The following is a 14,104-nucleotide window of genomic DNA, read 5'->3' on the forward strand; positions in this document are numbered from 1 at the left end:
GCGCCAGTTTTTTTGTGTTTTTTTTTTCTCTCTTTTTCTTGGCTCCATATTAAAATATAATTTAAATTTCTTTACAAAGTGATACAATAAATTCTCGACTAGCATCACTGCCAAAACAAGTTCTATGAAGACAAGACTATAATGAGAGTTTCAGACATAATGTCTGTCTTAATGATAGTAGAGAAGTGAGATGAGGGCGAAAACGAATGGCAGCTCAAGCTACAGTAACACCTAAAATAACACGTGAATGGGCACTATACTGTGTGATGCAGTGGCCTCGTATGGTTTTCATAAAACTTTGGTTAGCAATTCTGCTGATATACAGTATGTAAAGTGACAGCACGCTGCTGCTGTAGAAAAGTATTTACATATTACATCTGATTCTGAATCACTTTCACATGGAAAAAGCAGGCCTTTAGTCTGTGGTGTTCATGTTGGTTCAAAAGCTTGTAACATCGACACAAGAAATGCAGGACAACAGCCCTGTTTTCATTCCACATTTCAAATAGAATTGCTCTTGACGGATGTTGTGGTTAAGTCTTAGGTGTGCGGTAACTAAGGAAACTAAGAGTGCCGTGGTTCTCCTACACTGATGGACCTTGGGAGATGTTCTACATGAGAGGAAAAATAAAGTCAGTGTCTCTTACAAAATCTTAAACGTGTACATTCCAGCTATCTGACAATCATGAATTCTTTCTTTCTGGTTGGGGGAGGGCATGGCATCCAGGGCTTTCTATACAACTGGGGGTGAAAACCCCCCATGCAACCCTGAGGCAGTGAGGACTATGGCTAAACGGGGCATACTCATAAGCTTCCACACCACAGGGGCCCAGTCTCCTATTTACGTAGACTGGCGGCCTGATTCTTCCTGGTTATGCAGAGTGGTCAGGGTCAGGAGACCAGTCAGAAGACACGAAGAGAGAATGCCTTATTTCATGGATCTGCCTCCGACTTTGTTGTTGTTGCCGTTTTGGAATCGACTTTCTAAGTGACGAGTGCGCAGCGGTGCGCAAAGCGAATACGCGTCCGTGCCTGTGTGCCTAATAGAGCGTGAGAAAGGGCTGACCTGGGTCACGCGCCCCGTGAGGACGTCGCACCAACAGCGCTTTATGAATTATGAAAACAAGCCCTGCCTTCCCATCTGTATCACTCAGAGTCATTTGCAGATGATAATTTGTTGTTGTCAGATTTTCTGTAGGCAGTTTCTCTGCATTATTCATACTTGAGAAGAGGGGTCTTGTCTATACAGTGGCTCCCTTTGGGCGCTGCTTCATGTAACACATATTCGCCCCCACAACCCAACCAGACAGTAATGCTGTCGCAGAAATGAGTTTTGGAGACATATGCACTTGAATATGAGCTAGGAAATGTGCCTTAGGCCCTTCATAAACTGAGGAATTCAGTAAAACAGAGTGCTATTGTGATACGTTTGGTAATATATTAGAAATAATACAAAAAGAAAAAGGGTATTACCTTTGAGAATAAATGGCTTCTGAAAGGTAATGGTTCTAGAGAGCTCACTGACTTTCTTCAAGAGTTCAGCAAACCAATCAAAGGAAAATATAGATTTTTCACATGTAAGAAAAAGCTTTGGAGCGTCTAACAGAATCAAGACCTCACAGCGTAGCAATAACAGCTTCACTTCAAACAGGACGGTTACAAACGAGATGTTCAAGAGTGAAGACATAAAATCTATTGCCAACCAACATGTTCCGTGATTAGCTTCATCTCTGTCTGGATAAAAGCACATATAATGACACAAGCAGATTTGACACCTACTGTATATTACGCCATTGGTTTTGGGTAAAGTGGGGCTAGTGAGAGTTCCCCGTGGGGATCAGTGTGTTTTAGGTCAAGGGATGCTTAACAATGGCCCAGCCAGTTGCATAATCGAGTGTGATATTTGACCACAGCAAACACTGTCACACACCCAACTGTCAAGGGGCATGAGGGGGGAACGAGAGCTCAAACATGTCAACCGTTTTCATATTCGTTTGAGCTTCTTGTTTTTGAGTTTGAATTATTTTACTACCCCCCCCCCCCACAACTAAATAGGCCAGATACTTCTAGTGTGTTTTTCTTCAACAAAAGAATGACTTGGAATACTCTAGACAATGTTCAAGAGGCCTGGCCTATCACAGCCTATCCTGGGCATGACACTACTGAGGCGAGAGAGAACGAAACATGACGAGCAGTGTCCCTCCATCCTGTTCTCCTCTCTCTGATAGGACAGGGCGTGTCCTCCTCTCTGCTCTCTCCATGTGCTGGTGTTGGGGGGGGGGTGGGGGTACACTACCTTGTTCCAATCAGAGGTTAGCACTCCCCGTCCGACACCAGGAATATCATGGCCTCCTGCTTGCCGATGTCAGCCATGATGGTGGCCAGCTGGTTGAGGTTGCCGCTGTGGAAGTGCTGCGTCTCCCACAGGTCCAGGATCACAGACGTGGGGCTGGCTTTTGACGCAAAGAAACTCATGTGTCTGGAGAGGGTGAAGCAGAGAGAGGCTTCATGTGTTACAATCATACACCGGCAATCCAAATAATCTGTTTTGTTGTTCTACCAAATCAGAATTGATAGAATGTGGGGTTTATCAAGTTATGCAGTTAGGGGATGCTAACAATGTTTACTGTGGTACATTATGCCTGCTGTCGGCCGTAATACACAGAGGCAGTTTATGAGAAGACTGATTTGTTTTTGCTGCTTTTGCTACCTTAGATCAACAACCAGGAGACATCTTAAATTTAAAAAAGTAAGTGTATAACCCCCCACACACACACACACATTGAGGACATCTGATATGAATTGAAACAATAGGTTTGGAGGTGATCTAGTTCAACAAACTGCCCCAGCTGCGGCAAGCACACATCTGGATTTCCCCAGGAACTGTCCCCTCTCTAGTTTTACAGGATGCAGTTGCTGTCCATTGCTGCCGCAGCACCTCTAAACCCCGAGGTAAGAAGTGTGCCATGAAAGTAGCGATTGATCGTCAAGGTACTAAAACACTCCCTGCTTCTCAATAGATTCCCTAGAAAACAACATAAAATACCACTGGGTATGTCAAACCATTTTTCTTTCAAGTCTTGAAACTTCAAACTTCTAATAGGCAGCATGTGCCCTAATCTTTTCATTGATGTTGAAAAAAGGGTCTTAATTCCACATAAATCCCATATGAAGACCCACACTTAAGTAGGAAGTGACCTTCTCCTTGTTTTGGACCGGAACCTTTTGGATCAAACCCGATCAATAAGAACAAAGCAGTGGCCCTGGCAGGCTGTTTATTTGATGTGGAGCGCGAGTCGATCCCACAGGTACCTGAAGGGGCTTGTTCGATCTAAGGGCGTTTTTCTGTTCTCTTAACGTCTGGGGCTTTCAGTGCTGTTATGTACAGCACATGTGACAGAGCACTGGGAAAGATTATAGCATGCTGGCGTGGGGTGGGTGTGTGTGTGTGTGTGTGGAGGTGGAGGTGTGAAGGGGCAGACACGTACAGGGCAAAAAGGCACAGAGTCCTTCAGTTTCACCTTGGGAACTGCTAGCAGCTAACTCAGCTGTATTGTTAACTCGGTACACTTATCCCAAAACACAGAAGCAAATGCAGCATAGAGAAGCGCTAGCTGGAAGAAAGCGGTCCAACTGCCTACAAATGGAGGAGAGCCTAACTATGCAATCATAAATTGCGGGAAAAAAAAAGATATTTACAAACAGCACATATCCATCCCTCCTCATCCCAATTTCCAAGAAGAAGATGGTCTGGAATATTCCGGTAACCGGTGTTTTCGTATGAACAGCACGGTGCAGAGACTAGCCTCAGACGTCACTGAGGGAAGCGTGAGCTTGTCTTTAGTGCCGAGTGCTGTGAAAGCCATTTGTACATGGAGGGAGAAGGTCCGTGGTATTTTGAGCCATATTGATTAGTCACGTTCACCTTTGACTACGTGTTCTTATATTTACACTCTGCCTCTCATTCTCTCTCTCACAAACAAACACACACACAGACACACACGCACACACGCCCACCCACCCCACACACACACACACACACACACACACACACACACACACACACACACACACACACACACACACGCGCAGAGAGTGTCTGAATGTCAAGGGACCTGTTCCATTTACAGTATAAATTACTGTTGTAGTTGAAAAACACCACTGAAGCTGTTCCTTTAAAAGAACTTAATGAAAATCGATTTAAGTTGAGCAAAACATTGCTAATTGAACCTGTACTGCACCAATTCAAACTGTAATTAATTGGGGTAAATAAAGCTTATTGGACAAATGAAGTATACCTATTTGATTCCATTACATGGGGGAAGTTAAATTAGAGGATAATTGATCCCAATGTTCTGGCTCTGTCCTGTTAAAGGCAGTTTGCTCTGGATGATAAAGCAAGTGAACCACTGGAGAGGCTGGTGAAGGAGACGGGCACAGCCCCAAATATCCCCCTCTAACGTCAGCCTGATGGGCAGTTAGCTACCTGTCCACTTCCTGCCTTTGCATTGAATGAGGCAGGATGGAGGATGGACAGGTTTTTGTGTTCAGCACATTGCTGGGAGGCTGTTGGGACTGTATTTCATATTGCCTATTATCCTGATAAAACCACAATTAATCAAGCTGTTACAACATAGTATTACATAGTAACTGATAGAGAACTTAGTACGGGAACAACATGTCCAAGGTTAGGTGATCAATCAACAACAAAAATAGTATGAAAAAAAGTATGACCTATAATTCTACATTTCAATTTGATGGAATGAATTCTTCTTATGAGCAATAACCAGAGTAAGATCTTTTGTTATCGTTAACAGCCTGACATTTTTGTCCCAGCAGAGTTAATGTCCAGTGGGCTACCTGTCCAGTTTGAGTCTCTGGGCAAGCATCCTCCAGTCAGCTCCGTTGGGGCAGGGCGTGTCCAGGCTGCTGCAGATCTTCTGTCTGATGAGGTAGGGGATCTGGAAGGCACTAGGACCTGCCAGAGCAGTGGCGTTGGTGTCCAGCATCAGGAACTCAGAGTCCAGAGCTCTGCTGTCCTGCAGGGCCGGTTTAGAGGTTACACACCCACACACCCACTGGCAGCGGGGGCTGAGAGGCTGCGTTAGCGGCGGGCGGGTCTGAGGCGTTACCTTGGCGATGTTGAAGTCGAGGCTGAAGCTCTGGCCCTCCCCCTCCACCTGCCACACGCACAGCTGGCAGGTGAGCTGGCAGGTGGTCAGACTCAGACGCTCCAGAGAGAACGTGCAGTGCAGGTACCGCTGGGAGCCGTTCCAGATGTGGTAGAACGGGATCTCCTGCGGAACGCGCCGACACACACACACACACACATGAAATACACACGGCGCGTACATAAAAGAGGCATACACACAAACATACACAAAAGGCAAATACACACACACGGTGAGACCATGTGGGGAGCACACCATTACACGACCCCCCCGGCCAAGCCCACATCCTGGGTGTTTGAGTCTCTGCAGCTGAGCCTGCACACCCTAGCCTCCCTGTGAGGGATGCATGTCTGTTTACGACTGTCACACGTGTCATCAACGCAGCTCCTCGAGGCGTTATTCCCTGTGTGTGCACTCCCAGCACACAGCATGAAACACGTTCATTCTGGAATCAAGACGCTGTAATGGACTGCACAGTCAATGTATGATGTTGGTTGCCATGCACCTTATTTCCAATGTCATCTGCCAGTATGAGAATGTAAGAGCAGTGGATCACAGTGGAAACTGCAGCACAGACTCCCTCTTTAGCAAATGGCTGAGGCGCCTACCAGGGACTGTTTGAGAATGGATTCATGGTTAACAATTTCCACATCTCTCCCTGGTGCTCCATATTCATGTCTCGTTTGCATATCCCATGAGAGGCCGAGAGGTGACAAAACGAGGGTGTGACAAGGGCTCACTCTGCCTCAAGTTCTAAAAAACAATTTGGATTTCAGCAGAGAAAGAGCTGCAGTGCCACCTCGCAGCCAGATGGGGGCACTGTTACCCAGGCACACAGAGCCAGGTAGGCCAGTAGAGAGCCAGGCAGCTTCAGGGGAAGGAAGGGCCGTTTCTGACCGCACTGCTGCTATGGGAATAGCACTTCCAAATGAACAGGCACAGTCCAGAGGAATAAGCCTTGGTTCTAGGCACATTGTTGTCACGCTGGCTTCCTGCCTAGTACAGACCGTGTGTGTTCTCTTTGGGGACATGGTGTTCAATGCTCAGAGTTACAGCCAGCACAACCCCCCCCCCCCCCCCCCAACACACACACACACACATATATACTGTACACTATAGCTCTCTCTCTGTTCCTCCTCTCTTCATCTCCCTCTCTCCCTCCCTGGGCTGCAGTGGGCGAGGCAGGTGTGGAGTACGGAGGGGAGGTGGGGTGGTTCCAAAGCCAGGTTGTGAAGTTCCACATATTAGCATACTGTTCTATATTTCATCTGAACTCCCTTTGAGAGATGGCCTCCTAGTATAATCAATCAGACTGGGGCTGGAGCAGGGGTCTACTGCACACACACGCACGCACACACGCACGCACGCACGCACGCACACGAGCTGTGCCAAGACCTCTGTGGTTATTAAGCAGACATTTCTGCAGTGACAGATGAAGAAAAAGAAAAAAAAGAAATCATTCATTTGAGTGAATCATAAAAATGATCAACTGCTAAGCTAAACTTCAAACATAAAAACTGCTCAAATCCAGTCTGGCTGTCAAGAGACCATAGTTCACTCATTACTTAGACATCAGCTTGTGTCATCATCTCAAAATGTCATTTCAATTATTCCTCGCGATATGTCCCCCTAAACCCTGCCATGACGGGGATGTGGGGGGAATCACTGGTAGACCACCACAGGTACCGACATCTGAAAACTCTGCTAACAAAAGATAAACAGCCTCCACAAATCTAATCTGGCATTTCTATTACAGCAAAGAAAATGCTGTAACAGCACATTTACCCCCCACCCCCAACCATCAGGGGAAGCACCCCACCTTCCACCACCCCCCCCCCCCCCCCCCGGCCCAACACCAGCCCCCCAGGGCCAGACAACCCCCCCCCCCCAAACTCACCTGGTAGCCAGCCAGCAGCTTGCTCCTCCAGTGGGCCAGGGGCATGTCGTGGATGGACAGGCGCAGGTTGTGGTAGCTGTCTCTGAAGAGCAGGACGTGAGGCTCGTCAATCAGGCGCCCGCCCAGCTGGCTCTCCATCTGCACCACCTCCTGATGAGACACAAAGCAGGGATCAGAGCGCCCACAGACACACACACACACACACATGTGGGGGAATAGGCACGGTTTAGCATGAAGAGAGATGTGTATGCTTGAACACACACACATATACATGCACCACTTAGGACGGTGAGATAGGGCCACAGTTTGACGCCCCAGTAGGTTGTCCCATGTCGTCTCAACAATGCTTTAATGTCACCGCAAGGTTACTTCTCTGGCTCTGTGTGTATGTATATATATATATATATATATATATATATGTCTGTGTGTGCGTGCCTAGCTCCCATGAATTGCATTAGCATGCAAATACAGTGGGTAGACAGGCAAGCAGGGCTACTACCTGTGCTGTGATGAAGTAAGTGAACAAGCCATTAGTCAACTGCTCATTGTTCCCGCATGGCGAATCTCCTTAATTTCATTTTTGTTTTCGTGCCAGGAGAGATTTGTAAATGCATGCTTAATATTTTAATCTCTGTGGGACTGGCTCAGCAGACCATTTGTTGCCGTCCGAATGACCATCTGGAATGGGAGGGTAATATCCCCTGCATTCTCCTCTGATCGATCAATTTATTTTGATGCCGGCGCTTTGCGCCAGGAGGGCCCTTCAGGATCAGTACCCCTGGTGGCACCCCAACCCTGCCCCTGTGTGTGAGTACATCAAAGGCACACATTAAACCGCAAACTACATGTAGTACAATTGGTATTTAAGGAGACCTTGAACGACAAAGAAAACTGTCCTTTTTTCTCTCTGAAACGGGCAAAGGAAAATGGCTACTGCAAAGAAGATCTAGCAGTGAGAATGAGAGTGTGTGTGTGTGTATAGTCAATGACAACAATCCCAGGAGGGGGATGTGTGTATGGATAATGACCATATGTTGAATGCAGTGGTACGCGGGCGTGTTCGCCCATGGTGGGAAGTGAGTGAAGACTCTAATTAAGACGGGAACAGCGGTGATTTCTATCTGCACGCCACAGATTCAATTTTCTGCACTCTTTCCCCGGTTTGGGCTAGACTGATTCCAATTACGCTGGAATGGAAGCTGGTAATTATCCATTTGGAATCTGGGCCTTGCTGTAGTATCGAGATCTCTATCACAGTGAGGGAGAGTATAGTTCATTATGGCACCATGAATACCTAACCTGGATGTTTGGTTAGTGCATTCCACCCTGCTCAAATAGAAGCCCACTCACTTCCTCTCAATAAACCGACTTTTTAATAACGTTTGTTTCGATGACTCCATCTTGTTATCACGTCTGTTCACCTAACTCCCTAATACATCCAGAGTGCCAGTAGCTCCTACTGCTGTACAGTACATGCATGTAGAGTACAGGTGTACTGGTAGCTCCTAACTGTATAGTAGATGCATGTACAGTAGGCAGGAGCCCAGGGGGCCTCCCCCGGCCCACTTACCCAGAGAGAGAGAGAGAGAGAGAGGGGGGGGGTCAGCATCAAAGTGCTGAGGTCTAATGAGTTAATGACTAGGAGCAGAGCATCCTCCACAGCATTCACCCCCCGTCTATTATGTCTGATTCAGAGACAAAAGGCTACTTTACGGAGGCTAACTGGAGGGGCTAGTTTAACACTGTTCTTAAGCATGATTATCCGTATCCCAGATTAGCATTGCAAATTGCCGGCGGTGGACTTTCATCGGGTTTCTGACCCATCAGCAGATCTGTCAGCCTGGTAATAAGACACAGGCAGCACACTGCCAATTATCCCATTATCAACATCCACTAGCGTGAATACTGATCCATGGGGGGGATGGGGGGTTAGGAGGAGGGGGGCTAACATGATAGGACAGGGACTACAACAAGCTGTACTACATGACACTCCTGGCCCCAGACCTGACCCTGGACCATGACACAACCACGGTGCCTGGAGGTGTCTGGGACAAGAGAGACCAGGGAGAGGAGAGATCAGGGAGAGGAGAGACCAGGGACAGGAGAGACCAGGGAGATGAGAGACCAGGGAGAGGAGAGATCAGGGAGAGGAGAGACCAGGGACAGGAGAGACCAGGGAGATGAGAGACCAGGGAGAGGAGAGATCAGGGAGAGGAGAGACCAGGGACAGGAGAGACCAGGGAGAGGAGAGACCAGGGAGAGGAGAGATCAGGGAGAGGAGAGACCAGGGACAGGAGAGACCAGGGAGATGAGAGACCAGGGAGAGGAGAGATCAGGGAGAGGAGAGATCAGGGACAGAAGAGACCAGGGAGAGGAGAGATCAGGGAGAGGAGAGACCAGGGACAGGAGAGACCAGGGAGATGAGAGACCAGGGAGAGGAGAGATCAGGGAGAGGAGAGATCAGGGACAGAAGAGACCAGGGAGAGGAGAGATCAGGGAGAGGAGAGACCAGGGACAGGAGAGACCAGGGAGATGAGAGACCAGGGAGAGGAGAGATCAGGGAGAGGAGAGATCAGGGACAGAAGAGACCAGGGAGAGGAGAGATCAGGGAGAGGAGAGATCAGGGACAGAAGAGACCAGGGAGATGAGAGAACAGGGGATATGCTGTGGTAACAATCTTGCTGAGAAGGCTTTAATGCAGTATAATAGTGAACAGCTTAGTGCGTGTACAAGTGTGTATTGGTGTGTCTGTAAATGTGTGCATTAGTAAATGTGTGGGTGTAAATGTGTGTGTGTGTGTATCCGCGAGTTTGTGTCTGTGTGTATATGGGGATGATTCCAGCATATGTTCTGGGCTGAGAGAGTAATGGCCCTCTTTACGCCCCATTATCCGGTTAACAGATGACAATGTTGGGACGCTAATAGATGAGAAGCTTAATATCCCTCTATTATTTACTCTATCAGTGAAAACAATGCAATGTTTGAATTACAATATCAAATCACACATTAGTCAAACAACTGAGAAAAATCACATTAGCCTTTTTTTTTTGTCTCGTTCCTTCGTTGAAAACGAAGACGGCATGTTTTTGGGGAGACTGACCCTCAAACAGGAGATCGTTAAGATGCATGAGATGGGCCAAACGTGTGAGTCAAGCTGGAGAAAAACCCCTTTGTTCTGACAGAATTAAAGATAGCCTGTGGTGTGTGTGAGGACTGTGAATTTCACGTCAGCCAAGGCCAAGACCACCCCCTGATGTTCAATAAGGACGAGGAAAGCAAGGGAGAGAGAGATAAAAAAAAGGGGTGAGAGCGGGAGCTGCTCAAGAAAATGAGAGAGAGAGAGAGAGAGGCAGGGGGGGTGCAGCTTTAACATTTGCTTCTTCAGGTCACCAGAGTGCTGAGCTTTAGAAGGAGAGATAACAGGATTACTGCGACCATGGCCACAGTTTCCCTCTGCTCCCCCACTTTGCTCTGCACTCATCCTCCTATCCTCGCAGCCCCTCCTGTCCTCGGGCTGGGCCCCTCGGAAGCAGCTCGGAGCTGGGCCTGTGTGACGGAGCAGGTCTGGGCTCCGCTGGGGGAGCCAGGGAACAGTCCCACAGTTAATCTCTCTGGGCTGGGGCTGACACAACGAGGTTAGCTACTGCACCAAACTCTTATACAACAACACCCAGCAGGCCGGCAGACAGGCACAAGCACCCCACCCTAACCATTTAAAGGCATTAGCTGTAAAGAAGCACTGAGGAAAAATAGACGATACAGTTCAAAACACTGAACGCTGCACTATGCTGCATGAGTCACTAGAAGGTCATAAACATCATCACACAACACTCGGCTGCGTTGAGTTTCCAATGAATAATCCCCCTGTGGTAGCTGTAAGAGACAGATCTATGACGGCCACTAAGTGTATAATCAGCTCATTAGCCATAGACATAAATCATGGCAAAGATGCTGAGAAGATGCATGGGAACACGACTTCCCAGCACTTTAATAACCCCATAAAGTCCCTCTCACCCAGCTCCACCTGCCTCCGTCACGTCCATACCCAGACTAACCTCACGCTCATATCGGCCCATCTGTTTCCACGGTTGCTCTCGGTCTGAAGAAAAAAGAATGCATCCAGGATGTAAAGAGCGAGAGAGCTGTGGGTGGAGAGAGTGTCGTGGGTAGTGTGTTTGTCAAGGAGGATGTGACAGCACCCCCCCCCAACACACACACACACGCACACACACACCACGCAGTCTCCATCAGTCTGAGCTCCAGTGGCCATGCCCGCCACAGTCAACCCGGATTAATAACTACAAATAGCAGGCACTTGTCTGCCAGGATACAAATGAGCTGACTGTTTGCGAGGGAAAGATGCACATTCTGCTTGATAAATCATCGTACTGTGGCTGAGACGAGGAGAGGGGAGGGGAGAGGAGGACGCGAGATGGGCTGAGGGGCAAGAGAAACGTGTTATGAAAACAATTCTTCTTCAGCCGAGCTTTTCGCTGAAGCTAAATGCCTTGTTGAACTTCCGTGGCAGCCATTACAGGACGTGTGCCGTGGCATCTGCTGCAACGCATCCGTCTCACCTGGTGGCCCCTCTGCTCTTTCACTTGTTGATGGAGGGACACCTTTAGCGGTTACACGCTCCCGCCATCAAGTGGGATGTTTTTCTTTCCCTGATGCATTGAAGAGAACACTTCAAATCATGGCTCTTTCGAAAAAACCACAGTGAATAGCGACACACCTTACAGCCGTATGCAAAGATAAGCTCCTCATTGTACAGGGAGTCTCACCATAGTATTCTCTCATGCAGGATGATTCATACTTTAAGGTCAGTCGGAACAATGGCTGTGCAGCGTAGTCGCAGAAGGCCTCACATTTTCTGCTGCGAGCAGCACCTTGCTCAAAGGTTCCTAGAACATGGTAATTAGTTATTAGCCTACAATCACCCACATATTTAGATATATTACCCCGGCACAGTACATATCCATTTTTTCATATCCTTTTTCAGATGATGGCGGTTTTCTGGTCAAATGAATGCACAAAAGAGGATTTGGGGCTGTGGAGGTGTGTCAGGGCGTGTAGGGGCTTAGTGTTTAACACAGAGGGCAACAGAGGACAGTCTATTAATCACATGTAATGGTAGATATATATGTTTTATGACAGGGAGTCCCACACTGGGCTGAAACAATTACCCTCATTATATGAATATTAATGAAAGCATGACTTCTGTAGTCAGAAATACAATGCAGAGTACAAAGGAAATTAATTGAAACATTTTCCCTCCAATTCAGTCCAAATGAGCCTTTGGGAATTTAATGGCCATTTAACATCACTTTAAACTCACTAGAATTAAAAACTATTACATTTCTGATGAATTACTCAACGGACGCCATTTTCTTCCCTCCCTTTGGCAAGTCCTGGGTGTTCTGCTGTTCAGCGGAACCTCAAGAGCTCTTCAGAGTTTTACCCCAAACTTTGTAACTAGGACTGACAGAGGGAGGCTGGTTTGATCAAGAATGTGTATAGTAGTGTCCTATTCTTCAAATGCACACACACACACACGTCCATGCGCACACACAGACACTTGTCACCAAGCTATTTTTGACCTGAGCTACTTTAATCTGTCCTTATTCTGGTCATCTAATTAACTTTGTTTAATACTGTCTCAGTGTTCAACTATTGCGTGTGGAATGAGAACTGCTGAAGCCTCAGTGTGCATTGGAGAAAATCGGAACGACAGTCGGAACGAAAATCGTTCTTTCAATAAATCGAATACCACACTTATGTTGTGTACCCTTTATAAAGTCACCAGGTACAGCTTAATATCATATTCTGTTTACCAAAGTTGTTTCCCAAATTCCCACAGTGGGGCTTGGTATGATGTTCTGCATACCAGAGGGCTTATTGACATGGCTCTGCACTGCTGCCAAGAGGGTTTGCAGGTGCTTACGCTCCTTTCAAGGAGACTGAACAACAGTGGAGCACTTCCTTAAACCTCTCCCTCTCCCCCTCCCCCTCCCTCCCCCTCCCTCTCTCCCCCTCTCCCTCTCCCCCTCCCTCTCCCTCTCCCTCTCCCCCTCCCCCTCCCTCTCCCTCTCCCTCTCCCTCTCCCTCTCCCCCTCCCCCTCCCCCTCCCTCTCCCTCTCCCTCTCCCTCTCCCTCTCCCTCTCCCTCTCCCTCTCCCTCTCCCTCTCCCTCTCCCTCCCTCACACTCCCAGGGAGGACTGCACCACGCCTGCCTCTGCTGTGTGGCACCAGCCCTGGCCTGGCCAATCATAAGTGGGACACACATTAAATATTAACTTAATTGGTCCCGGCAGAGCCAGCGACCATACGGCGGGCATCACACGGAAATGTCACGGTCTCCCCTGAGTCCCCACACACTTAGGATCAAAGACAATAACATTGGTTCTAATCTGCTTTAATTGGGAGATGAGAGATTGCACTTTGCCGTGTGTTCGCCGGCCTGGCTGACTGGATGGCTGGATAGCTGGATGGCTGATGAAGGAGAGTACGTTGGAGGACACTGACAGCCAGGGATGGCGCTGAGGAGTTCAGTGTCGAGCGTTGCACAACCACCACGCTACACAGCGCCACAGGCAAGGCAAAAAGTACCAAAGCACAGGCCACAGGCAAGGCAGGAGAACACACAGCATGCCCTTAAAACCCAGGGAGGTGCTTTTTCATGCTCTACCCAAGTTGGGAGGGGTGGGCTATTGCTGATTTGACATCCTGTCTGATAGGCGATGCCCTGAAGCACTCTGACTGTGAAACAGCAACAGAACTAACACGGGCAGGAGCTAGAACACACAGTATCCCTGAGGATGGGGTGTAAAACACCTTCTGCACCACACTACTGTTCCATCAATCCGCTAATACACCACTGCTACACCACAATTAAGGCTAATGATAGCTACTGCAGTGGCAGTCTAATCATGAATAGCGCATTTTAAAGATGGTGATTAGTGATTAGGCCAGAACTCTCCTGGGAAGTTTAATCTGAGTTTTGAGTGGTTAATGTAGCCGCTAAATGAACTACTTT

General features: G+C 48.0%; 1 protein-coding gene across 1 annotated transcript in view; it reads right to left on the reverse strand.

Moving 5' to 3' along the window:
- Window positions 1–30: 30 nt before the first annotated feature.
- unc5a (unc-5 netrin receptor A) overlaps window positions 31–14,104 on the reverse strand; it is a 106,005-nt gene continuing 91,931 nt past the window's right edge. Inside the window, exons 13-16 of the mRNA XM_047021255.1 lie at window positions 7,069–7,218; window positions 5,133–5,297; window positions 4,861–5,039; window positions 31–2,479 (exon numbers count right to left, since the gene is read on the reverse strand). Of these exons, the coding sequence (XP_046877211.1) occupies window positions 2,314–2,479; window positions 4,861–5,039; window positions 5,133–5,297; window positions 7,069–7,218 (660 nt within the window). The 3' untranslated portion in view covers window positions 31–2,313. The remainder of the gene's footprint in view (window positions 2,480–4,860; window positions 5,040–5,132; window positions 5,298–7,068; window positions 7,219–14,104) is intronic.

This window comes from Hypomesus transpacificus, chromosome 1 (genome assembly GCF_021917145.1).
Source record: "Hypomesus transpacificus isolate Combined female chromosome 1, fHypTra1, whole genome shotgun sequence".
In the NCBI taxonomy this organism is placed as follows: domain Eukaryota; kingdom Metazoa; phylum Chordata; class Actinopteri; order Osmeriformes; family Osmeridae; genus Hypomesus; species Hypomesus transpacificus.